General features: G+C 30.1%; 2 protein-coding genes across 2 annotated transcripts in view; both read left to right on the top strand.

Annotated features, from left to right (window-relative positions):
* LOC139087719 (frequenin-2) overlaps positions 1 to 27,907 on the top strand; it is a 61,141-nt gene that overhangs the window by 8,538 nt on the left and 24,696 nt on the right. The gene's annotated exons all lie outside the window — the stretch shown is intronic.
* On the top strand, positions 4,404 to 5,447 carry LOC139087912 (zinc metalloproteinase nas-13-like). Its single transcript, XM_070636882.1, has 2 exons — positions 4,404 to 4,500; positions 4,717 to 5,447. Exons 1-2 carry the CDS (start codon positions 4,404 to 4,406, stop codon positions 5,445 to 5,447), a joined length of 828 nt encoding a protein of 275 aa, XP_070492983.1.

Here is a 27,907-nt window from a genome sequence, read left to right as displayed (position 1 = left end):
ATTTATTTTACTCACAATCGATACGACAGTGAACATGAATTTTTATGGTCGCCTCTCACCCTCATTGAATTCAATACATAAAAGATTTTTCAGCCATAATATGAAGTAAGTTATACATTTCACGCTTAGCAAGCGAAATCTACGTAGCTGTATACATTTCTCGATGTCATAAATGAGTAATGAATGGGAAATGAGGTGGACGCCATGTGATGTCGTGTCGCATTTTGTTGTAAAGCGCGTATACTGAGTGGGTGTTTCATTTTTTATGTTTAAAAAATTATAATGCAATGTAGAGTGAGGCGCATTTTTGAAGATAAGGAATTAAGTGGGCTGCAGACAATAAACACTTTCTATTAAAAATAGCCCGGAATAATGCATGACACCATAAAAAGCCAGTTAAAAATGGAATCACAAAGCATAATAATTGACACGAGAAACTTCCTCCTCAATCATTTCCATTTTTTGTTTGAAATTTTATTAATTCAATTCCATAATTTTTATTCGTGTATATGATGGTGGTGTATATTAAAGACCTTAAAAATCCTCAAATAATAAAATTGGATTATCCTTTATTGCGTAATTTATTTTAAATTTTGATGGCTTTTTCAACTCTCTCTGCCTTTTCAACATCCTCATTTTATTACCATGTACAAGACTGAGAAGAGAAAGAAGAAAAAGAAATATAAAAAGTGTAGTTTAAAATTTTTATGAACTTTGCCTTCAACTTCCAGCTCGAACTTTGTGTAAAAACGCAATTTAATTAAAAATATTATGAATGTGGCAAGGCAGAGGGAGAGACTTTCACACAGTATTATGGTGTATGTGACATTATAAATTATTCAAAAACTGAAAATCCCTTAGAATGAGCAACTCACTTGTTGTTGATTCTACTTTTATTTGTGGAATAATACTCATAAATGATACATTGTAATCATAGGTATTGTAGTAGAAGAAATTATATTCAGACATGCCATTTTAACAAATATCAAGTACTTTTATCGAAAACGATGTTGGTGGATCGATAAAAATAGAAATTACAGAGTTTTTGTTCAGCTTTGATAAATTTATTAACAAATATTTTTAAATATTCTTCAAAGTAAATGGAATTTAATAAATATGCTCAAGTTGACCTGGTATAAAAGAATTCTTAGTAAATTTAATACTTTTTGTAGCATGAGTCTTTTGATATTGACATAAAACCTCGAAAAATATTTCATAATCTTTCGAATTAAATTTATTTTTATTCTTCTCAATTTCATTTCAATAAATTTCTCGAAATTCTTTTTTACACAAAATTTTCAAAGCCAAAATTTCAAGAACAGAGCAAAATGAAAAAAATGTTGTTTCCTTTGAGGAACCACAAAATTATGTCTAAAACATTTTTAGAATCTATTTTATTCTTACCACACGCAGAAAGTACTTCCAATTCTCATATAAACTTCTCATATAGGACAATAAGAGATATTTTAGTGAGTTTATGTCCTGTTGTATACAAAGCGTAAATAAATGCAATTCATAATCCAATTTCTCTTCATTATTATTATTTTTTATAATCTCATGACAACAGTGATGATGTCGACTAACTATATAAAGTAAACTAATGCAATAACCAAAGTAATTATCATAAAAAATATGCGGGTAGAATGTTGAGGAAACTAAATAGACACAAGTCTAATGAAAAAGTTTCATGAGTAAATTTTCATAAATTGGGCCTTGAATGCGTGTGCAGAAAACTTTCTTATGTGAAATTTTGTAATTAGGAATTATGGTAGGAACTCATATCGGAACAAGTTTTGAAACTTTTTGATAAAATCTCTCAGAACATGTAAAAAGAAGTTTCCTGTAATAAAATTATGATAATTTACATAAAAAAGTCACGTGCTGCAATAAACTTTTATATTTCATAAATGTACAACAAGGAACTGCCTCTTTAGTTCCAATTTTGTAGCCTATTGATTAAATAATCAATGAACTTGACTCACTTTTCTTATTAGGCTAATGAAACAACAATAATAAGAAATAGAAGTCATCATAATAAAATACATCAACATTGTCCTTGGCATTCGTTCTCAATGACAAATACCTTCCATTAAAGCTCATTTTGATGAACCAAACCTAGGTTTCATAAAACCTTAAAAAAAAATCCAAGACCCTCATCATGCTACTTTATTTGATCTAATTTAATTGATTCATTTTATGTTAACGGATCGTGTAAGGCATTCCAATTTTCCAAATAAAAGCTCGTAAAATTTTGTTTTTGTTTATGTTATATCCCATAAGAGCTGTTAGAAAAGTTTGTATGAAGAATATAAAATACCTTTTAAGGAACAGAAAAAAAAATATACACACGAAAATTCATTTTATTTTGCCATTTTTCTGAGCTTATAATAAGCCAGCACGTGCGGATGGACAAACTTGGATAGAATTTTATGTTTTCTTGGCATTGAAATGCTTGGTAGCAGGCTATTATGAGAATAATTAAAGTAAGGAACTTGAACTGAAATTGCCCAGGTGTGTGCATCCATACATGATTAAAATTTCCTTATCTATACAGACTCAGTTGTAAAAAAAAGTGCTGTCAAAAATCGCACATAAAATATCTCACAAAATAATATAGAAATGCCTTCCCATGTGCGATAAATTGCCTACATCATAGGCCATAATACGGATATTGCATGCTCATTCGCACCAATCATAAAAGCATTATGAGAGCAGAGGGCGAACATAAATAAGAAAAATACGAAATTTTTCGGTCCAAATAAATCGTCTTTCTTGTAATGTTATTTCTATGGCTACCACTGCTCTTCAATTGATTACTTTTTCTTATTGTTCTTTGTTATGTACGCAGTATTACTGTTTTAACATGCTGCGAAGTAAATTGGATCGTTAATGTAATAGATCATGGACAACGTTCTTTTATTAAATTTATATTCATCCTAATTAATTTATTTGAATCAGTAATCGTTGCTGTATACTTGCTCGTTTACCGCATAATTTTAGCTGTAAAATTAATGGAGGAAAAACTTTTTTGCGGTTGCTGGGAAGAAAGTTGAAGGTTCTATGAAAATTGAATCATCTCACCGCAACTTCGCTGTGATAGGGTTGTTACTGAGCGGCTGATGAGTCTATAGATGCGTTTTGTTTTTATAACCAGGATATATCATAAATTTTTCTCATGCTATCGACCATAGACTTACATAAAAATTAATTTTTCCCATAATTTAAAACATTTTCATATTCTGAAAAACGAGGCAAACTAATTAATTATGTGGGTATATAGGCGGTTACGAGCAATTTTCAATTTACATTCATGAAAAACTTAATTTCTCCTTTCGCATCGGTTTTCTCAGTAAAAAGAAATTAATTTTTGTAACAATGAATTGAAGGATTACTGTAATAATTTATGATGCTAAGCAGTAAGGCTTTTAAGAGGTTTTTTCGTTATCATGTTTCAGTTGTAGAAAAATATTGAGCATGGCTGGTGTGTCTAATTAAAAATTTAATGAATTTTCAACAATGAAATATCAAGAATTTCCATATTAAATTCTTATGTGATCGATTTTTAAACGTTTTAAGGGGGGTCATGACCTCATTCAATATTCTTAAATTTACTTTAAAACAAACATTCCACAAAAGTTTATTCACTTACTTTAATACTTCTTATAAATTACACTGAATAATTTGATCCACACTCTTTCAATGACTTTGTGCCTTAAAGCACTTTCTCATTTACTTGAACACTTTAGACACATGAACTTTATTTATTTTCCTCAATTATACTGTAGGGCACTTGTATGTATGTAATAAAAATTATAGTCATTTAAATAAATTACTGTATTATTACATTCATATATATTTATTATGATTGATATTGGAGAATGTAATAAATCCAATTAGAAGCTTTGTTACATTTTTTTGGAAATTTCAAATTACAAAAATATTTTTTCAAAATTATTTATGGTATTTTACAGAATAAAATAGAATAATTCTGCACTGTAATTAAAATTTAATTAATCAGCTTGAGCTTTCAATTTTAATTATAGACAAATGAAAATTACTGAGATTTTCACTGAAATCATTAATTGTGGCTGATTATTGCTGAGTTCAATGATCTACTCAGAGTTTTTGTAGCGTGAAAATGTTTATGGCTTGGGGGAAGCTCTGAATTGTCGCTCATGCTTAAATCATCTTGAAATTTAAATACTGTAATAATCAGCGTGTGTACTTAATTTCATAATTATGAGAATCTTCTTAATAAATAAGGAAATTGTTATTGTTTTCATTGAGGAAACTAGAAACTGGATGCATCGAATCTAATAATTTTCCTATAAATATAACCAGTCATTCGATCGAACTGTCTCAGTTAGTTGTAAGCTTTTAGTCCTGTGATTTATATATTAATAATGGCACTTAGCAGAATTGCATTTCTTCTTGCTTCCTTACATTTTGCAATTGGTGGTGCTCAATATTTTCGAAGCTTTAATAGAAATGGATTTAAAGGTATCAAAAATGGCTAAATCAGTGGATAAATAATTCGGACACTGGCCTAGATTTCATATTTTTGAATGAAATTTTCCATTCATATTAAAATTCAACAAAATAACATTAAGGAATATCCATCAATCACTATTAAATCTCCAACAAAACCATAGCCGAATTGTAATCCACTTGAGTATTTTATTTTACAACATTTATATCAAAAAAAAAAATCTAAAGATTATTACAGAATCCCCAAAATTCCATCACATCAAAATCACATCAACTCCAATTTAAATTCACGTCCAATTTATCACTCTGATCCAGGAAATGGAATAAGAGATTCAAAGCTTAAATGGCAACGTGTCGGAAATAAAATAGTCATACCATTCATAATTGATCCATATAGTTCATACACTAGAATTCAAAAAGAAAAATTCTATGCAGCTATGAGACATATAAGTGAAAAGACATGCATAAATTTTCGATGGAAAACCAATGAAGAGGATTATTTGATGATTTATTCGGGTAAATGGTGTACATCTTATGTAGGACGTGTAGGTGGAGAGCAAAGAGTCTCACTTCAGAGAGATGAGACTTGTGGCAATAACATTGGCATGATTATACACGAATTAGTTCATGCATTGGGATTTCTACACATGCAAAGTCATGCAAATCGTGATAATTATGTCACTGTTATTAAAGAGAATATTAGTCCAGGTGAGGAGTTTCAATTTGACAAAGTTAATTCATTGAAAGCAACGAATTTTGGCACACCATATGATTATTTTTCAATTATGCATTATGGGACACATGCATTCAGTAAAAATGGAAGGCCGACAATAGTTGCGAAAATTGCAAAATTTAATCAATTTATGGGACAAACAAACAAATTAAGTTTTGGTGATTTGATTAGAATTAGAATGATGTACAATTGTAAATGTTTGGAAGCTGGATACCGAAATTGCTGAGTACATTTCAATTATTTTTCTATCCATAAATTAAAGGTTTTAAAATGTGTCAAAAAGTAGAATTAATGATGTAGAAATGAAAAGTGTATGCAATGTTAAACATGCAAATAATAATATAGTTTTTTTATGATGATGAAAATTGCATAAATAAATAAGTACTTAAATTTGGATCTCATTTGGAAATTACCCATAATAAAATAATCCAATTGAAAAATATGACAATATATCACTAAAATTAATTTCAACATTAATCAAATAGAAATTATCATGTTGTTCTTAGTGAGTCGTATAATAATCATAAATGTTAAATGTAAGGAAAAGAAATTACTGGATTAGTAAATAATGATGGCATATACCCAAAGGAGTTTCATAAATAGCATTAAACGATCAATTTCCTTGGTTATTTTTTACTTTTTTCCATGAACAAATCAAAACTTTTTTGATATATTAATATACCGTTAAATATAGTCTCAATCCCCCAATGTAAATAGCAACACACTTGTGTGCAATCAGCGAAAACAACATCAATAAACAATATTAACATCAACAAGGGAAGATAGGAGATTTTTTATTTTGGTTAATAATCAATGTATTTTTGCTGACCTAAATAACATCTACCAAATGTTGTGAATAACGAAGAGGGAGAAAATATCATAAGGAGATAAAGAAGACGTCAAAAAAGAAGGTTGGCACATGCACACAGAACGAAGAGTCTCAGGCAAAAGAGCAAGAATTGAATCAATTACGTTCAATTATTCATAACGGAAAGTTATTTTCCTCACATACAATTATGGTCAGAATCAGCTGGTTACAGTCAACTTGTACGATTCAGAATAATATTTATTAAAGATATATTTGTGTGTATAAAAAAAAGAGAGACTTAACCTCAATTACATACGCTCTTCATCCCACAAAGGAGCAACAATATTGCAATCGGATGATTTCCAGTGCTACACATAATCCAAAAATCTATTTCCATCTACATATGTCATCATTCAGTCTTTCTTTGCACAAGACTAAGCCTCTGTATGTATAGACATATGGTGTAGACAAACAAAGGAAGCTTATTGTATCATCTTAAACGATTCTCATTCACATCCTCTTTTCCTACCACTTCCAATTGTTTACAGTTTGGTACTTAAACAATCATGATTGTGTCTCGAAATATTTTCAATGAATGACGTTAGTTTGATATGCTTATGAGATTTCGTGGAACAATATGTAAAAGTTTATTATATTAATATATATGGAGCATCTCCTAACTATCATCCCCAACAAAATTGCGTCATACTTGAGCGTCTTTTGTTTTTATTTTTCGCGCTCACATAACCATAATATGTTATGAAAGAAAATATGTATATATGTATGGATATCTATATTCACGAATGAGTGAGAAACATCAGACAAAGTTTTCCATTGCCGGATGCTTAAATGTTATACCATAAAAAGAAAAAGAGGAAGTAAAGCGAGGGATGAATCTTTTATAAAAAAAAGTTTTCCGATTCATGTCATTACATGTGACATCTGGATCCAAAAATAAGAAACGAGAAAGATGAAGAATAAAAATTTAGATGGCTTGGAAATTTTTTTCTACATCTACAATATCTTTGACTTCTGCCGCTTCCTGTTAAACTCATAGGATGTAAAGCTTAAATAGCAGATATATTTAAATATTGAATGTACATGCTGAACACACACAAACACAAAGGAAAAGAAGATCTTTGTGGCATATTTAATATACATAAATTCCATGCTGTTTAAACGTGATGCTTGTACCTTTATGCAAAATAATTCCTTTTGTATTCTATAGGCTGTGCGGAATGGATGTACATTGACTTGAATGGTAATACGAAAGAACTAAGTCATGCTTGTATGATTTCTTTTTCCTCTCGAATAACATGAGATTGAGTAACTAGAGTAAAAGTCGACTAAAGCGTAATTTTCTCAGGAACTAAACATTCAGTTCTATATGACTAACATACGGGTCCACTATCATACACATATTATTTTGTAAATTTATGTTAATAGAAAAAATCATTTGATGTTGAGTTTGTGTAACTGACAAAAATTACATGCCTGTCTATCCAAACGCAAATTTACTTAACAGTAGTGACTAGATAAATTTCATGCTTTAGACCAACTCAATTTTGCACGTTTCAATGAAACTTTCTACAAAGAGAAATCTTAAACGAATGCCATTTAAAAAAGAGGCCATTCCACTAAGATGCCATCGGTATTTACCATTTATTCCAAAGAATGCAAGCATTTTGTGGAAATTCGAGACCTTTTCTTCACAATACTTTTCACCTTTTTTCCTTGGAAAAAATGAAATTACAATTTTTCCTTTATACAACCTTTTTCACGCTTATCTATGAAAATCAGATCAAAGAAAAATTGGTAATTTAGAATGATTTAAATGTTTCGTGAAAAATGGATGAATATTTTCATTCGCCTTACTTCATCAATTAATTTTCACTTTTTCACAAGCTAAACGTCAGAGTTCCATAGCGTGACATTTCTACTTCTTGATCATTCATCGTGTTCTTATAAAGGTTGAAAAATTAGTCTGTAGAAATAACAGAGGACACACCTAAAAATAGAAAAAATTGTAACGCGATGAGGGGTCGTTCTCAAGTTATGTTATGTCACCTTCCATGCCTCCTCTAATAAGTAGCGAGCCCGTGGACATTATGAGTATACGACCCCTTAAACATATTTCTTTTTGAGAGCTATAGAAATTTTTTTTGTGTCTCGATGGGGTTAAATTTGAATTAGAAATGAAGTATTGTGAATTATACTTCAGAATTTGATAATACTAAGTGAGGCATTTCATTTTGCATTCTTATAAAGTCTCTTACATTCTATGACCCTCAAAAAGCTTCTCCTCAAGACACAATAGAACTTAACAAAACAAGAAAAGTTTATAACTTTTTGATCCTTCAGCAAGCTACATAACTGGGACATCTAAGCCACATTTTTCATCATTTAACATTTGACTTTATCTAAATTAAAAATTCTTTTTATTTATTCCTCAATTTTCTATTTATATCCTTTATGTATGCACAACAAAGAGAAAAAAAAATCCACATCATGAGGTTAGCAACTCTTTTTTTTCAACATAGCCTTCTTTTTATTTCCATTCCATATTTTACGCTTTATTGCTTTCATTTCGGATAGCATGGGAAGAGAAAAGAGCTTCTAACAATAAATGAGGAAGAAGAAATGGAAAAAAATACTAAAAACGGACGATATGAAAATAAACAAACTCGCCATTCAGCCGCTTAGAGTATAATAAATTTAATCACGAAAATTGTTGGATATTTGTGTTTGTACTTTTTCCTTTTCACATTCTGTTTTAATGCAAAAAAATATTGGATTTGAAACTAAGTGAGAAAGCAAATAATTCACACTGGCATTTGAATTATTTTGAATCATGAATTTGAAAGTCATTTAAAGTACGAGAAAGTTTTATTTATATAATCATAGCCGAACTAGACATGGATATCCCAAAAGAAACAAAACTGTCGATGACATAAATTTTGCACGTGCAAGATCAACTGTCTGCCTCATATGCCCTGGTTTCTACCTCTAAATTGACAGTAAAATAGATCAGAGGACACAAAAAAATGGAAATTAAGTCATGCATAAAGAAACGAAATTAAATGAACGACCCAAAAAATCATGAGATCAAGAAGATACATCACGTATACTGCGAATTGCTATTAAAATAATCTCGGGATGGATGCTTTTGGCTATTAAAAAGAAAAATTGTCATTTTTATTAAGCATTCGGAGTTTTTTCGTAAACCGTAAAAAAATTGGCATAAAGTAATATTAGAAAGTGAGATAACAAGGAAGGCAAGTAAAATTCAATTTTGTCTTGGACGTTCCCTTGTGTTAAGAGCTTTATTGAATTAAAAATGTTCGGAGTAGTTAATTCGAAGGTTTAATTCCTCATTTCCTTGTTTTATGGCTGAAGTTCTTAATTTATGAGGTATAAGTGTGGGAGTTCTGTCGGTTCTAGCAGAACTTGCTTGATTTAAGTTAAATTGCTTTTGTTCCCTCGCATTTCCATACACATATTTTGTCTAAATCCACAACACAACTTATAAATCCTACAAAATCTTCTATTCAACTGGTGCGCTTTCATCCCCAATTCCATTTAAATTTCCAATTTTTATTAGCATATCCCCCAAATTTATAAAGGAGCCACATTTTTCTATCTGAATGAAATCAATTTGATTGTCAAAACCGAAAGAGAACAGAAAAGGAGGGAGAAGATTATTTGTGGATCATCACCATGAATGTTTATCTTCTTCAATTTTTCTTATTCTTTTTCGATTCATCACATGCTGTGCAAGATAAAATACTCGAGAGAAATATATGTATTTTTGTCTCTATGATGCTTGTCAATATCATCTCAATATACTCTTTTCAGCGCATTTTTTACACGTGTAATAAAAATGGCAATCATTTTCTCTTCTGACTTTGTTGACATGTTTTGTTACTGCGCGCCTTTAGTGATTGTAAGTCATCAAAATCATCATCATTATTATTATTGACGTTATTATTCTTTGCAATCATAATCATCAGTGAGCATATTTCATTACACATTGGGAAATCATCAAAAATAATGCCACGAGCAACATCCTCTCTCCTCATTCACTTTTGCCTCCTTCTTACTTTATCTACTAATAAATTTGTGTCTTCTTACTCCTACCCATCATCTTCTTACTTCATTTTTAGCCTGGGAGCTTCTTGTTGATGGTTCAATGGTTCTCAATTTTTTATGATTCTGGCGCCTTTTTATTGTCTCCTATGTCGCACGCGAATATTGAATGTTAGGATGCTATACAACTTTTTTGTAGCATGTTTTGTTAGATAACAAGGTATGTCTTAACAACAGTTTGCTCTAGTTGATAAACTTGTACTCATGAAATGCTATTGATTGCATCCTTAATGATATTATGATCATAACCACAACAAGGAGACATAATCGACATGGCAACATGCATGTCAATTTATCAAAATTTATGATGACTTTAGTGTTGACTATCGATTCTCAGATATAGAATCTCATTATGTTAGTAAAGTACATAAATGTGTATAAAGCATTGTTACCAACTGCTCATTGACTTTCCGATAGTAATTCGATTAGGTAGAACAAGTATATTATGTCGTAACTCTCATGAGATATCCTATGTGCCTTCTTGATCAAAGCATATATGCTTCTTCCAATTCAATTACTATCTTATTATCCATACACTTTTGCATGAATTGATATTGAGAGGTCACATAGGGTAATTCATCTTTCTATGGCTTAATGTATGTTGTAAATATTATATACGACATGTAATTTGATGTAGATAGAAGCAGCAAGTCTCAAAATAACAAAAAATTGGTCTCACCACAGATGGTTGCGTCTTAGTCATGAAAATATGGTAAATTTTTAGCGCATTTTTGAAACTTGTTTTCAAAAAGGTAGCTTAATAAGACACTTTGTTCGGCTGTTCGGGCGAAGAAAAACTTTTTAACTAGACATCGTAGAGAGCTCGGAATGGTTTTAAAAGATCAGTTCCATGGTTTTATTGGCCGCAAAGTATTTTAAAAATCTTAAAACAATCTCTAAATACGATAATTAATGAATTTTATATTTCAGTACAAAATGTAAACAAACTTTTGCGGAAAAGTTTTGAAATTTTCAAATCCGTTAAAAAATTTGAATTTCAGAAAGCCGTTTTTTCAAAATATTCTTAATATTTGAAAATTAATTGCTTGAATTCTTTCTTTATCGAATCTTAAAATAAGATCGTTTTTGCATAGCGGACAGAAGTAACTTAGACCTTACTGGATCTTGTTTTTTAGGTCTGGAAGTGACCTGGATCTTACTGAATCTTGTCTTTTAGGTCTGGAAGTGACCTGGATCTTACTGGATCTTGTCTTTTAGGTCTAAAAGTGACCTGGATCTTGATTTTTAGGACTTAAAGTGTCTTATTAAACAATTACTGATCGCTAGGACAAAAATGCGCTTAAGTCCCTCGATCAATAACACGAGGACTTTTGTAATTTTTTCATACTTTATCAGATTTACATATATTTGTATATCCAACAACTCTAGTGCCACATAAAAATGGCAAGAAGAGAAAAATACACACTTAATCTCAATACATCAATGAAAATCAATTGTCTTTTTCACAGTCTCCTTTTATGCGTTCACATCTCTCATCTATTTTTCCTTCTTTCTCATTTTATTGTCTACTCAATAAGAAGCAATATTAAAATTAGGTAGCAAGGGCTAGAACAAAGGAAAGATGTCATTGAAGCGAAGTTTTGTTCGTTGTTTGAATAAAAAGTTTTAAAACTTTTAAATGAAGTCTCTTAATATCAATTATTTTAACTTCATTGTTAGGCCATTTACTTTATGTGAAATTAAATAATTTGATGGCACTTTGGGGAACATGCAACAATATAAGAGCTGATAAATTGCCAATAAAATATTGAAAACGCAAACATACTAAAAATCACTAGATGTTCGCATTAAATCTATTTTCACAATATCACGCTAAAAATAAATCGCAAAAGGGGGAGAAGGGTGATTTCATTCCTTATCAGCTCCTGCGTCCGATTCTCCTTTTCCATTTTCACTTCAATTGATTTTCGTTTTATTACTGCCTCTTTCGTCATTTTGTGTTACTTACGAGTCATGAATTTGTTTTCATTTCGTTTTATGTTTTGATGTGAAATAAGCTTTATTTGGATGTTGGGAGTGAAAATTTACGATTAAAATTTATTGTTTTTATTGATTGTAGTAAAAATTGAATTGAAAGCTGCCATGAATTTAAGTTTTATTGTCTTAATGTGGTTATGACGTTGAATATTAACAGCATTCTAATGGTTTAAGTGCTTAATTTTTAAGAATTAAAGCTTTAAGAGTCACTTACACATTTATAAATCTTAAAGATATTGATGATAAAACACAAGATTTTTAAAGTTGATCTAGAATTTCTGAGGTTTCTTCGTGCACTTGTGGTAATCAATAGTCTGATCTGAAATTCGAGATTCCGACATCAAAGAAGAAAATTCTCCAAAGGTTTTATTTTTCAAATATCTATGATTTAGCTCTCTGATACTTCAAAAGAAGACTTAACTATTTCTTAGTAAAGAAAGTGAAATTTGATTTCTTGAAAATCCACAGAGTACACAAGAAAAAGTTTGTTAATTAAATATTTTCTCTAGCTTGATCTCATAACCTTTGTATTAGGTCTATTTATCTACTTAATCTTCTTCTTATCTGTTCCTTAATATTTTTGTGAAGTCATGCATAATTTTATAGATTTTTATTTCATTTCATCTTGGCTATTCTATGTAGTCTTTGATGTCTACTCATATCGAAAGTTAACTGGATAACCTTTTACCAATGAAAGGAAATATGTGGATAGAATAAAAATTCCTTTGAGATTCTCAATTCAGACATTGAGGTTTTTCAGATTCAAACATATTGTCTTTCATCTTTCATTCCTTAACTATTGTTTCTTTGACAAATGTTTATGTCCAAAGCACTTCTGGTTCTTATTTTTGTGTAAATTACTCTTTATTGCTTCCCAGTCACATCTCATTTAACCCGCGACAAATTTATCTCATCTTTTCACAAGCTCACTTAATTTGTGATAACAATAAATTGAGGTGGAATTAAAAATGACAAAAAATGTATAAAGAATAATCAAAATCATAATCAGAACTCATTTTACAGTCGACTGAATCCTGATTACTCTTAAAAGCAAATTAAATGGGCGCGTTCGCTTGACAAACAACGATTAGATGAGAGAAAAAAATAAGTGGAAGCAGAAGATGATAAGTGCGAGAAAGGTTCAGTCTTAAAAGAAATTATGAATGTGCTTATTTAAAATTTATCATGGTTAGAGATGAAGGAAATTAATGCGTTTAAAGATAAGTTAATTTGAGGTAAAATATGGTCTGCACTTTTGGACATTAAATTGATATTCATGATTCTCAATGACTGAATTCATTGAAATTGAAAGAAATGTTGTCTTTTAATTAATTTCTCCCTTGAGAGTCATGGCATCCATAAAGGTAAATGTAATGAAAATCTGATAATTTTGGTAAAATTTGTTTAGGGGAAAAATCACTCCACCTCATATCCGAAAAAGCTTAAATTAATTCGTCCGTAGGGAATATTTGTGAAATAACAAATCTTTTGCCTTACAATTCACATTGTAATGCTTTAAATGCTATTTCAATATCCTTAATTAATCTTTCAATCTTATTTACTTCCTCGAGGGAAATACTGAGAAATTGTAGACTGAATTTAGAATAGACTTTAATTTTGGGTATTTAAATTATGAGGGATGCCTATCGTTCTAATTAACATAGGAACAAATGGTTTGAAATTGCAAATATTATCGATTTCTGTGTATGAAATTCATTCCTTTAAGACATCAATCAATGTATGCCTAATAATATATTAAATCATTTCTAGAATACTAATCTATTCAAATTTAGCTATTTTAATTTAAATTCCTCTCTGTGTTTACTTATGAAGTTGTTTATAATCAAATATTTAAATAGAACTGCAAGATACACAAAAGTGTCTGAAATGGAAACTTTAGTTCTTAAAATAAATTTGAAATTAATGGGAAAATTATGAAATGACTTTTCAGCTCACGATAAATTACTTTTAAAATGTTCCTTTTGTTGGTGTCTTTCACGCGATTTTAACTGCTATGTTGCATGTAAGTGTTTTCTTTTCACAAATTCAATTTTCATCATGAGACCATAAAGTGATATAAGTTAAAGTAACAATCACTTAACATTCTCAACCATGAAATGGTGGCTTAAAAGTATTTCATGTTACATGTATTACACAATTCATTTTCACTAATCTTTCTTAGAATTTTGAAGAATTTGAATATATTTTGTCAAGTTAATGCAACTACTTTGTAGGAACGAGCTTTTATGTTGATGATGATTCAAAAAAATTCTGAACGTATCCCTGAGTTTCTTGCTACAAGAATAACACATCATTGTAAATTCATAATTACAATTTTGATCTCCAATTATACTGCCACAGTCTCATTTTCCAGCTTATCGTCCATAACACATGTCAGATAATGTAATATTCACATTATGTCATGCGAAAAACAATTCCAATTTACAATAACCACAAGTTGGCAATTAAATTCGTTTATTATATCACCGTCGTTTAAATGAAGTTATAACACATCACCATCATCATCCTGAACATCATAGTCGTTTGCATGAATGATACACAAAGTTTATTCATTCTTTTGTTGCTGTCACATGGAATCCTTTTGTGCTTAATGATAGTAATTTATTAAATTAACAATGAAATTGTTTTAATATTTAATGATCAATTCTGTTGTCGCTGTTATGTTGTTTGTGTATTGTTCTAAATGAAATAATGAAATATTCATCGATATTTATAGAAAGGTGGTTGATGATATGTTGAAGAATCTGTGGCTACGTATTTTAGAGAATAATTGATCGATTTCAATAGAGGATGTGGTTTGAGGTTCTCAACTTCCGTAATTGCTTGAACAAATTTCACTTAAAAAGTTTTTTATTGATCATTAATATTTACCTATTTTAAAAACTTTTTAACATTCTATATTGTAATCCTTTTCGAAGCGATTGTACAGCTAGATATGAGAAAATTGAAATCACGCAAAGCATTTTAAATGATACGACATTTCTATTATGCTTACCATAATAAAACCAAAATTTCTTTAAATCACGCATTAAAATTAACGGAGGAGCTTTCGTGGGATGATAATTAAAAGTTTCGATAAGTCTAACAATAAAAAAGTTTGGCAATTATTTTCCCCTTTTCTGGGTCATTTCCGTTATTTAACATCTTAATCTAAGAAACCAGTTTTGAATGAGCATTTTCCATCCCACGTGTAAAACTCTTATGTTAATGGAATTTAGAAGGAAAATTCAATTAATAGAATGTGAACATTAGAACAAAAGTTTGCGGTCCTGCCTAATATTAAAAATTTCTGAGAGCTTTTCAGTGCATATATTGTTAATTATATGATTAAATCCATTATGAAATGAAAAATCCTAATCTTTAATATGTCGAACATTTTTAAAGCTTTAGTTCCTTTTTCCACGTACAAAGGCAAAAAGTTAAAGCTAGCACAATTTTATGGCAAGAAGCACTTCAAAGAATATCCCATGGTGAAAGTAAAGTAATAAAGTTAGTCACATATATGAACGGCTATCACACCTTAAATGAAATTACCATAGTTCGTGTTTTAGACACTTTTATACACTATCATTCTTGCCACAACAGCTTTTTTATTTAGTTATCATGTGGTTTCATTTCCACAAAAACACTGATGGGCTTTAAAAGAACTTCAAATGAGTGTGAGAAAAAAAACAGCTCAGCAAAATATATTAGACATAAATCTTATGAATTTTCTCGCTCATTCTCACTAGCTTGTGTACATTCTTACATAAAGTACTTGCTTTAAATGAAATTCAAACAACTTAAAGACATTTTTATTGCCTAATGTGTTGCTTTAAATGGAAATTTATTTTGCATTAGGGAACATATTGTTGTTTAACAAAGCGAAAAGGAGAAGCTAAGCTGAAATATTGGATTGGGAATATCATGTTTATTTTATTTGGGAAATGATTCGATCGAGGTTTTTCTTCGGGATACATCGTAGAAGGGAATGAAACGAGCTTGTTGTAAAAATTACGTCATTAATCTTTAAACTTTTTGACAATATTTTACAGCCACTTTATTGCTTGAAAAAATGTTGAATCACTTCTTAGTCTGACTTGTTGATGGAAGTAATGAAAATTTTTTTCTACTCTAAACTTTTTTTTGACTTTACTCCTGTATAATAAATATTAAAAAAGTAAAACTGTGAATATTCTCATCAATTTTAAGAGTCTTGGCAATTTTTTTCATTAAACGCGATAAGCACGAGTTGAGGAGCGAAAAAAAGCAACATGAAAATAATAATAATAAACATCAAACTAAGAAAGCTTAATGTGCGAACTTAAATATTTGCACAACAAGAAGGAAAATTATGCAAATTAGTCATCATCATCTCCTTATACATTCTGCCTGTTAGTTTTGTGTCATCTTTGTCATTTTTTGTAAGTCATCTTCTTCTCTCTTTTTTTCTCCAGCGCAGGATGAAAATAATGAAATTTTGCAAATTAATGTTGATGAGGAAAGGTACACAGGATATATACGATGAACAATGGGATTTTTTTACATGATCCTTAGATTAATTTTAGTTGAATTTACTTGAAACTTAAATTTAATGATCAATAGAAGTAAATTGTAAATTTAATGCAAAGGAGGACAACTTTATCCTTTTCGCGGGCATACTTAGCAACATACTTGCCAAAAATACTTTAAAACCTGCAAATTTGACGAAACTTTTCTAATGGACACAAAAGGTTGTAAAGGCGATGAAAAATTGAAATTTTCTTCGAGAAGTACCTTTCAACGTAATTGAATTTCCAATATATACATTACAGTGACTAGCACAAACTAGGTAAAATTTTTTGACAGTGTTTGCGTTTCTCATTCCTGTCATCATTATATTAAGCTGTAGAGCAGCTCTCCATTGAACATTTCAACGAATAATGCATTTTAAATTAATTTTTGCTTCCAATTCCATAGCTGATTGTTTTAAGAAATCCTGACCTAAAAAATTATTCAAATAAATCCGCCCGCTATGCCCTTCGATGCCCTACAGGCATCAGTCGCCTCATTGCCTTTTCATAGCTCTTAACTTAATTTTAATTCCTTTTTTCTTTTTCTCTTATTTGCATTTTACAACAATAAGATGAGGATGGCGTTGATAGAGAAAAAAAAATGAAATTCCTTTCGAGCTTCTTTGTCGGTTTTAATTAATTTTTTCCCGTCTCTTAATTTTTTGTGTCATAGTGGTGTGGAAAAAAGACACAAAAAAAAGAGATAGAAAAAAATAATAACAATTTCATTAAAAATAATTTTGCAAAGCTCTTTTGCTGATTTTTTTCAATACATTCTTTGCTAAATGATTGAGCGAGGGTAGCTTTTCGCATTGATTCTTGGATAGAAATGAGATAGGAATTTCAATAATTAAATTTATTATTTCGCTAAAAAAATATTTTAAAATGCGAGAAAATTTTGTTCTTTATTAAATTTTTGAAATAAAAATTTATTCAATTTTTTGGATCTTTTCGCTGCTGAACCCTTTCTATTTTCAGAAAATTATTGAGAGTTTCTAGTTACTTCGTCGAACAATCTTATTTAAAATCATTTACTTGGACCAAAATAATTGATTGCGTCATTAAAATTTTTAATTAAATTTAAGAGTCCTTTCATGAAATTTGTTCAAAACAAAGAAAATCCAACATTCAGTTAAGATAATGTCAAAAATCCATTCTGAACAAACAATAGAAGCTCTTATTCAACATCATTTTTAAAATCAACTTCCGCTTTATACACAAGCAGCGCAAAAGAAAAACTTCTTGAAGAAATAAAAAAAACTCTTAAAATTCATTAAATAAAATAAAAACAAAGGCAATAAGAGATGGAAAAACATTTTTCCATTTCATTTCAAAAAAGACTTTTTTCGCATGAAAAGAAAAAAAAGAAAAAGTCAAAATTTGATCCTTTTTATTACTTTTCCTTCTTTTGTGTCAACTCTCATTTTCCCATAAAAGGATGAGAGTCTTAATAATATTGAATTGATTTATTTATTTGAAATGAAAAAGTTTCTTAAAATTTCAACTCAAATGGAAGGAAAATGAGGATTTGAAGAAAGGAAGTTAAGGATGTGAATTTATTTATAGGTATAGCAATCTCTAGCTTCATTTAAATTAATTTTATGACTTATTGAATGTGAGGATTGAAAGAACTTCCTTATTTTTGTGCATTAAATTGGCTTATAGATCAAAAGCCTATCGATTACAATACTGAACGCTCTGTGGATGCCTATGGATGAGAAATATCCTCAATTACTAGTCAATCAACAGCTATTGCTTGACAAGGAACATCTTGCGTGATGAAAAATATTAAAAACCAACAATATAGACCCAATAATCTATTTGAACTGAATTCTTAAGAATAAAAATTATACAGACATTTATGTTGATTTATTTTAGGTATTGTATCATGAAAAGATATGAGGGTTATTGTTTATTTGGGATTTTGTTAGATATTCTGCCGAAATTTGAGTGCTTTATTTATAAACTCATCTTCCGAGAAAAGAATAGAATAACAAGGAAGCAAGATGAAGATTAAAACATATCTGATACTCATATGTGTGATGTCTCCAAAATTTTCCTTTACTAATTCCACTCATAAGAAGTTGAAACGTGTTTAAAAAGTTTTTTATATGCTTCTCTTAGGAAAAATTTGTTGAGCAAAGTTGAAATGGCACAAAAGGAAAGTTTTATGTCTTCCTTAATCCTATTTTAAAGTTTGCTAATATTGAAATTTTATTGAGAATGCTAAATAAACAGGAAGATAAAAAAGGGCTTTAGTAACGACTGTTGCCATTCTTCCTGTATCTGTTTGTTTCTCAACTCATTTCGAATGTAAATTGAAACTTTAAAGTGATGCTTTATAGTACTAAAATGGTTTGTCTGCCATTGTTCTTGACTGGTTCTATAGATGCAATTGTTAGTGTTGCTGAATAGGAATTTAAATGTTATGGATTATTGTTTTCAACATCTGGATGTTCATGAAGCAAAACTGAATAGTTTTTTCATATCCCAAAAATGCGCTCTCATTTTATTCACATTAATCATCTTTGAAAGCATTTCTGCTTCCTTCTTTCATCCACTTCTGCGAATTCGTATCCACTTTAATTCAAGAATCCTTCTTTTCGCTATTCAAAATGAACATTGAGCAACAGAAACGAATTCTTTTATCTGCGAGTGAGAGAGATAAACTCATACTAATCCATTGCTCGTTATCATCACGACGTTCAGCTTTCAGAGATCGGATAAAAAACTTCCTTTTCTTTTACATCTCGTACTGAATAGGAATAAAAAGACTATAATTTGATAAGAACAAGCTTATCCTTTTTCCGTTCTTTTCATGCTATTTATAAAGTCAGTGTTGCAAACTTTATTAAATGCTTTATGTTAGCATCAATGGAAATAGATGATGTAAGATTGTTTTAAAGGAGAAAGTTTTTCAATTTAACTCAAAATTTGTCAAAGATATTTTATAGAATTAGAAGTAAACGGACCATTTTTGACAATAATTCATGCTCCATAACTCCTACATGAAATGATCAGTACATACGTACCTGACATCAATTACAAATATTCCAAATGATAAATCAAGCAAGACTTTTATTACTTTTTATTCCATTTAACTCACTTCTTAAAAAAGAAATATCCTACAATGTAAAGTATATCCAAGAAAACTTTAACCTTGTAATTTATCATCGTAAAAGGATTTAACGTTCAAATCAAGCATGTGTGTATGTGCGTGAGAAGCTTTTTTTGGGACACAGAGAAAAAAGCTTAAAAATCTTCTCAATAAATCATGTGTCTCTGTGCTCCCGAGAGATGGAGAAGAAGAGAAAAGAAGGAAGGACAGAAATTTATCTACTTCTTCTTACATGCATATTTTTCATCATATGTTGGACTTTAATCTTCTGAGATTCCATTTCCCAGGAATGCTAAAATGTGTGAAAATGAAATTTTTAAGATACACAAATTTGGGTGCCTAAAGGGAGGATAAAAATATTCAGAGAAGGTAGAAGACATCCAAAGACGGATGAACGTAAAATAAAGTACAAGTGTGTAAAGGTTACATGCATTTGTAGTAACGAGTTCTGAATGGAATTATTCCATATTTTTAGTGACCTTTATCAAATCGGCTTGACTCGACTCGAATGGAATCATTTCTCGACATTGAGGAAAGACGCATTCAATCCCTTAAAACTCTTGTTACCTTCCAACTTGCTAGACTCATTATTTAATGCTTTTATCAGCAATTTTATGAATTACCGCTATTTAAGGAACAAATTAGAATTCTCGTAAAAAAATTTCCTGCATGTGCTGTTTTTAAGACTTTTTTTTCCTTAATCTGTTATTCACACGCGCAGCTCGTGTTACAGTAACAAAAGCTAATTTATTTTATTTGACTTTTAGATTTCTTCCATTCATATTATTGTCACCCTTTTCCCCTCCTTCCGTTCATCTTTCAAACTGAAACATCATTTTGTATAAAATAATATAAAGCAGCCATGAAAAAATCTCATATGATGAAAAACTAGTTTAAGAGCAGTACATATGAACAAAAATAGGAAATGAGACAATTTTTTTCTGTGGAATATGCAAAAATAAGCTCAATGTGGATGGCATGAGGCACGAGTCGAATATAAAAACAGCAAATTTCTTTTATTGACGTTCATTGTTGCCGCACGAGGGCATATTGAGTAGCGTCACAGCCTTCAAGATGCTCATATTAATTCGGTCCATAAAGCTTGCTTTGTTAAAGTGATTTAAAGAGCTTTTTTCGGGTAAGAAAAATTTAGATTGGATATTCTAGAATATAATTTAGACTAAAAATTGCTGATGTTCAGAAATTGTGAAGAAATCTTTCATTCTTGAATACTTAAGCATCTCAAATCCATCAAAAATATACCTCTTATGTTCTCTCATGTAGACAAGCATAATCCATTTCTTTTGTGATATATTATATAAAACGAAAAGATTATTTACTTAAATCTTTTGGCATTCGTCTCTCAATATTATGCAAATGCAGACGTAGCATATTACCTTGATGAAAAATAAATGTAGTTTTTCTGTAGACAGCGGAAAAAAATTGGCCATAAAATTCCTTCAATAATCCTTCTTCTACATTTTTATACAGCATACCATACTTCAAAGCAAGCAGACATTTGTATCATTATAATCTAATGCTATAGCAATAATATGAAAAATAGCGGCATGTGTGCTTTAAACATTCTCGTATTTTATGCATGAATTATGTGGATTATGGGATGTTCTGAGATGGAATGTGACATGAAGTTTGTGGATTTAATGAGATTTTCTCTCATGGTGACCTTAACATCCTTAATTTATGATTTGTCTTGTGCTCATTTTATGTTTGTTTGCTCACTTATTTGATTTTATGCTTCTTTCTGTCACTATTTGCTGAATGTGAGCATTTAAGGTTATATAACTGATTCGGGAGTACAGTAGAGGTTCCTCTATGAATACAATATCGTTCAGGGAATATGATGTATTTAATATACCGATTATATCTAAGCGTCCAATGAAATCTCGATTTTGCCGTCAATCCTGAACCTCTGTCCAATGAAAAGTGTGAAAATAGGAATAACAAGGCGACAATTTATATCTATAAACATATGATAAATTCCATTGTGTGTATGTTGCATTTAATATTCCCATGCTATGTCTGCTGATGCTGATGTAAGTTCTTCTTTTAGTTATTATGACAAAAATAACAATAATGATGATTATGATGATGCTAGTTATGTGATGACATTCTACTTCTTCTATTTTTTATGTGTTTATGGAAAATTGTTGGTACGTGCGTGATGAGGAAGTGAGCACATTGCAAACACGAGAAATATACATGAAAATTATTCGAGTTTGTACAAATACAAAATTAAATTAAATTTAATTAGAATTCATTAGAGAGATAGAATTGTTAATTAACGTTTGGTTCACCATAAAGGATATACAAAGATACAGATCTAACGATGATAATTTTGTTTTCTGAGATGTTGTTCTACTATGAAAGAGGACATGACTTAATGAATCTTGTTAAAACAAGAAAAGACTCTTTGGTTTTTGTGTTAGGGGAGACAGTAAGTCTTAATGAACACAAACATGGTATTCTGTTTTTTGTTTCATTTTAAAGCTCCTTAAAGTAATCATCTGTTGCCATTGTTAATCAGTATGACCCTCAATCTAATCTACATTTAATATTCAAACAAGTTAAGAACAAGAGAACATCCTAAAAGAAATAATCGACATCTGGCTTCTTCTTCATCAACAGAACTTTTTTTCTCTCGAAATTTCGTCATTTTCCTCAAATAATTTCCATACTACGCTTATCATAATAATGATCATCAATGCCATCTTTGCCGTCTTCATGACTGCTATTTTTTACCACCTCATACCAATTACAAAGCATCCATCGACATTTGTTGAAATAATAATTTCACCTCAAGGACCGATAAAAGCATGCAATAAACAGAAAGTCTAAGCACTTTTATTCGTCTTTATCCTTAAGATGCTGTTTGTTGTTGTAACCTTTAAAGCTTTATTCATTCAAATACTTAAGTTTGCAGACAGATAAAAATTAATTTTCAAACTAAGCAAGTGTAGAACGGGGGTGCCACTGAAAGTGAGCAGAAAGCATGCAGAGAATCTTGTGGAAAAGAAGATTTCCACATGCTTTACAGTTTATGAATAAGGTAGCACAGAGTTGAAATTATGGTTAGATTAGAAAATGCAAGAAAGTTTGATAATGCCCAAAGTTATAGCACTGACTTCAAATAAAGTACTGTGAAAATTCCCCGCAGTGCAATCGTGCTGATTCTCCTCGTCCTATTCTTATTCGTATACTGAAACATGTACTCACCAACACTTATGAGAATACATGAAATTTTCTACATTTTCGGTAAATTTATCATGTTATGTCTTCTCGCTTTTCTTCACACGTTATGATCGAATTATTTGTTGAAAATGTTTCTATTCCTTACACATCTACAGTCTATGAAAATAATAAGTAGAAGAATTGTTCGTTAGACCTTGACTGAAAGTTTGAATGAAACAGAGCTGATTCTGTTGTCTAACCAATCAATGAAGGAATCTGGAAATATAATTTGTATAGTCAACATGTCCAAAATGTGGAGGAAAAAGTCAAGACATGTGACGAAAACGAAGAAAATTTTACTTCTTGATTGAACTTATCAAAAATGCCTAACATGCATATGTTTAGATATACACAAAAATGTTATTGTGTTATGATTACTCAAGTGATATCACTAACGAAAGCTGACATGTGTGAGGAGATAGGCATCCGAAAGATGTGTGTGTATTTTTTTTTTCGTAAAATGAGTTACATTCTACAATAATAATATTCAACCATTGAAAGCAAGCAACCAACCAACCAACCCTCCTCATTTCATCATTATCATCATCAGCTCATCTCACTCATGCAAACATATACATACAAAAACAGCCATAATGTTTTGACTCCTCTGTGTTTGCCCTGAGGCATTCGAAATGATGAACGTGTTATAGCATGATGGAAATTGCTTAATGCATGGAATGAAGAAAGACATTTGGAATGAGACGGGAGGATCTATACACAAATGATTGCGTAAATTTCCTTCATGCCATTCAAGAATGAAAAAAAAATCGATAAAATTTAAGCAAGTGAAATAAAAATTTATCAATTCTGAATGAAAGCGATGTGCTTATTGACTGACGTTAACAGTAACAGAGGGTGGGAGGATATGAATGATTTAGTGTATTAGGAAAGTTATTCAATGTATTTAGACCTCAATGTTAAAAAGTTTCAACAAACTTTTCAATTCTTATGAAACATAATTTCACTGTCTTACATGAGAATATACTCAGGCATGTAAAGGTATGCCTGAAAAGTTCTCTCATGAATAAATAACATGAAAATTTTCATATTTCCAAAGAACAGTGGGAAATTTTAATGACATCCTCAAAAAGAAAAATGTTCGAACGCTTCACATCATTATTTTCAAATGTATTTCCTATGTCAATAAAAAATTGAAAGAAGTAAATTTTCGTGAATTTGAAAGCAGGTTATCATCTTAATCTCAAGGCATTTGTAGAATGGAAAATATTCAATATTCAAGGTGAAATGTTTTTGGAAAATTTGACAAGAGTTTCAACATTTTGACATTTTAAGACTAGGGATTATAAAAAGGAATAGAATATGAAACTTTTTGTGGATAATAAGTGATGTGCGACATGACGCTTGTGATATGTAGCTTAATAAATGTTGTGTATGACATGTGATTTATGCTTTATTTTGGAATGTGGGTGATGTTGCATGAATTATGATGATCTCAATTTTCCAACCTTTTACTTCTTCCTTTGAAAGTTTGCGAACAATCAAATGTATCCTAGACATCACAATCAAATGAAAAGTTTGTAACTCTTAAGCTACATTTTCTTTACAATTTTTGATCCCTTCCTTTTTATCAATGAAATGTTCGCCCCCTAGTGCTATAAATATCCATGACATTCATAATTCATAAATAGACTAAGTAGTCATTGAGTAGAAAGAATAAATTTCCTTACGACATAGATCAAAACTTCGATTTCTTCATCGCTTCCTAATATTAGATTTCCTATCTTGTAAATTTTCTGATTTCAGATCATAAATTTGTCAATATTTTCTTCTACTTATCTTATTTATTTATAAACCGTCCGCAACTTGAAATCCATCTTGTTCCGTCAATTTATCTTTGATCAGAAAACGTATCTTCAGCAATTTGTGGAAATAAATTGTATTTTTTGCTGTTGTGCTGTAGTATTGAAAATTAAATCAATAACAATAATTTCTGGTGAATTCATGGAAGCATAAAATACTCATTGGAAATAAAATACGACATTAATAAAATTTTTATATTTCGGAAATGAAATTTGAAGTTGGGAGTTTTCGAGTTTTACTGTGCAGATTTGGGAACATTTGAAATTTTAATAAGTAAAAGTGGATTTTGACAGTTGGTATGACAAAGGTTAATTTAGTAAGGTTGACAAGCAGTCAAAATTATGGCAGAGTCTCAATTTTCATTAAAAACTTGACTCCAAAAATACAGTCAACTTTATCGACTTTTCTCGCTTCTCGTCTCGCACGTTTCTCATTAAAATTCCAAATTTAAAAATTCTTTTTGCTTTTGGAAAGTCTTAAAAAAGTATGGAAAAGCATAAGACCCAAAATAAAATAAACAATTGCCTGCATTAGCCATGCAAATATTCGATAAAAGCATTAACATTAACAAATTATTGTGGCAGTAAAAGAAATTGATAAGCTACGTGACGCACGCTTTCCGAAGATGCTCGGGGGTATAGAAGGAGAAGATACTTGATTGCTATTGTTGAATTACATACAATAATACTGTGATCGAGGGAAATCGATGGAGAAGTGAATTTAATACTGTTTGATTGAATTTTTTCACACATAAATTCTTTAAAGGAGATTGTGATGGTGTTGTGAAATTGTCGGAATGCTATATAGGCAATAATGAATAGAAATTTATGAACAAAAGGAATAAACAGTGGAAAAGCAATGGTGTTTGGTATCCAGGGACAGATTAAAGATCAGAGGTTTATTAGGGTTGAATGTTCGTGTGCTGTGCAACTGTACTGTCTAGTATCTAATTAGTTTACTCATCGCAATGAGCATACCATAAGTATGTTGAAGAAATGATCATTAAATGCGTTTTCTGTTCAGTTCCTCCAATTTCAAACCATCCATTTTACCATCAAATTCTTTAATTCTTTTTTCTTCGGAAAACACACAATAAGAATGAAAAATTCCGATGGCGACCAGCAACATGTCAAATGGAAAATGAAAAATCTGGTAGATAATTTCTTATGTGTGTGTATGTGTGTGAGATAGATTCTCGAAGGCATTCAATAAACGGCACAAAAGTGAGTTTATTGATAAAATTTTTTACGATTTTTGCTGAGCATAAAAATTTCGTCTAACTTTTTTTATCAGATTAGAGATCGTAAAAAAATTTATCGTATTTATTTTTTAGAGAATAAAATGAAATTGTGTCCGTGGGCGAATGAATAGAAGATGCTTTTTTTGTGTGTCTTGTATTTATTTTTTCAACACCATTAGTAAAGCAATAAAATAAATTTTTTGGCACATCAATTATACAGGCATAGGAGTCCTTTATTGTCAACTTTTCTTCTTTTGGATCTTTTTTTATCGGATGTAAAAAGTGAAAAGTTTTGTTTTCGGTACTTCAAACATTGGTGCTGTAAAAGCTTTATAGATAAAAAGTTTTGGGTTCACTTTATTTCGAACTTAATAAGCTTAAAATATTTCCATATTCAGAATGTCAAATTAGCTATGTTTTGATAATTGACAATTTTTAAGGAGTTTTGTTTATTTTACTGATTTGCAAGTCAATCAATCTTCAAAAGCACTTAAAATAACTCATAAAGTTGATGTCCATGTGCTCTAGATTGTCAATCCTTGAACTGTAGCGTTTATATGCCGAGGATACCTCTCCGCTACGTTAAGCTTCAAGCAGTAGCCTCTCGCTTCAGAACTCCATTATGTGCACCTTTTTAGACTGTTCTAAAAATATATCCCATCATAAATGAACAATAATTCAAATAAAATTGCGCTTTCTCGTCAAGTTTTCATTATCAAATTACACATCACTTCCATTTTATCTCATCCATCAAAACTTTATTTTATTACTCAAGGAAATTTTTCATTCTGTCCTGAAAATGACCTTTTTATCTTCTTATACTATCATCACATTTACAAATTGAGTTCCGTAAATTCCTATTTTTATCTCCTCCATTCATTGATGTTCCAATTATGAAATTGAGATGGATATAAACAAAGTTAGTTGAAAGTTTTGAAAGGGTCATGTTTACAAATAAAATATGGCAGCAAATTTCTAAACAAAAAAATTTAATTTCTAACTGAGAATATGAAAATTTACTAAATGTGCGGTTGGGAGGTGTAATGAGATCATTTTTTATTGCTACTATAGATGTAGTAATTTGTTAGTTTTGTAGCTTTTATCGTTCAAAAGTAAAATAGATTTTATGGAGGTAGAAGTTACAGACTTGAATATTTACAATAAAATTACTTATTTGCTAACCAAACCAAGACTTTCTTATTGGATGTCGAAAACTTTTTGAGTTATAGCCTGTAAAAAATTTTACTATCAGGAAGTCACAAAATTTCTCAATTTCAAGATAAATTGGCCGAAAAATTAGTCGCACAAAGTTCGCAGCATTCAGTTATAAAATTCCAACTTTTTCAAACAATTTCATGATATCCAACCAAAAAAGATCATGAAAGCGTTAAATGAGTAAGAAAATATCATTTCCAGCACTTTCAACATTCACAGCAGCAAATTTGTTCGTGACTACATGTGAAAAATGACTTGAAATATTTTACAAACCATAACTAACAACTCAAAATGAAGCTCGGAATGAATGGATAAAAAAAGAATAGCATATAAAAAAGTTTAGAAATAAATTTGTGTAATATGGTCTGTACCGACCATTTTTTAAAAGCAATAAATTTAAAGGAGAATGTTAAATAACAGCAAAAGCAGAATAAAAACTTTTTAGCAGAGATTTTTTAATACTCTTGTAGAAATGGAAATAAAAATGTATATTGCAAAAATCTTGAGTGTGATTTCCACAATTTATTTGCAAAATTTA

This window comes from Chironomus tepperi, unplaced genomic scaffold (assembly GCF_022539635.2).
Source record: "Chironomus tepperi strain 1889 unplaced genomic scaffold, CSIRO-AGI_Ctep_v1 contig_137, whole genome shotgun sequence".
Classification (NCBI taxonomy): Eukaryota; Metazoa; Arthropoda; class Insecta; order Diptera; family Chironomidae; genus Chironomus; species Chironomus tepperi.
This window is presented reverse-complemented; position numbering and strand designations above follow the sequence as displayed.

Excerpts from the sequence above, each read along its gene's own strand:
- LOC139087912 (XM_070636882.1), top strand. The coding sequence starts at position 4,404 with ATGGCACTTAGCAGAATTGCATTTCTTCTTGCTTCCTTACATTTTGCA. Across the intron at positions 4,501-4,716 it reads TAATAGAAATGGATTTAAAG|ATTATTACAGAATCCCCAAA; the intron begins GTATCAAAAATG and ends AAAAATCTAAAG.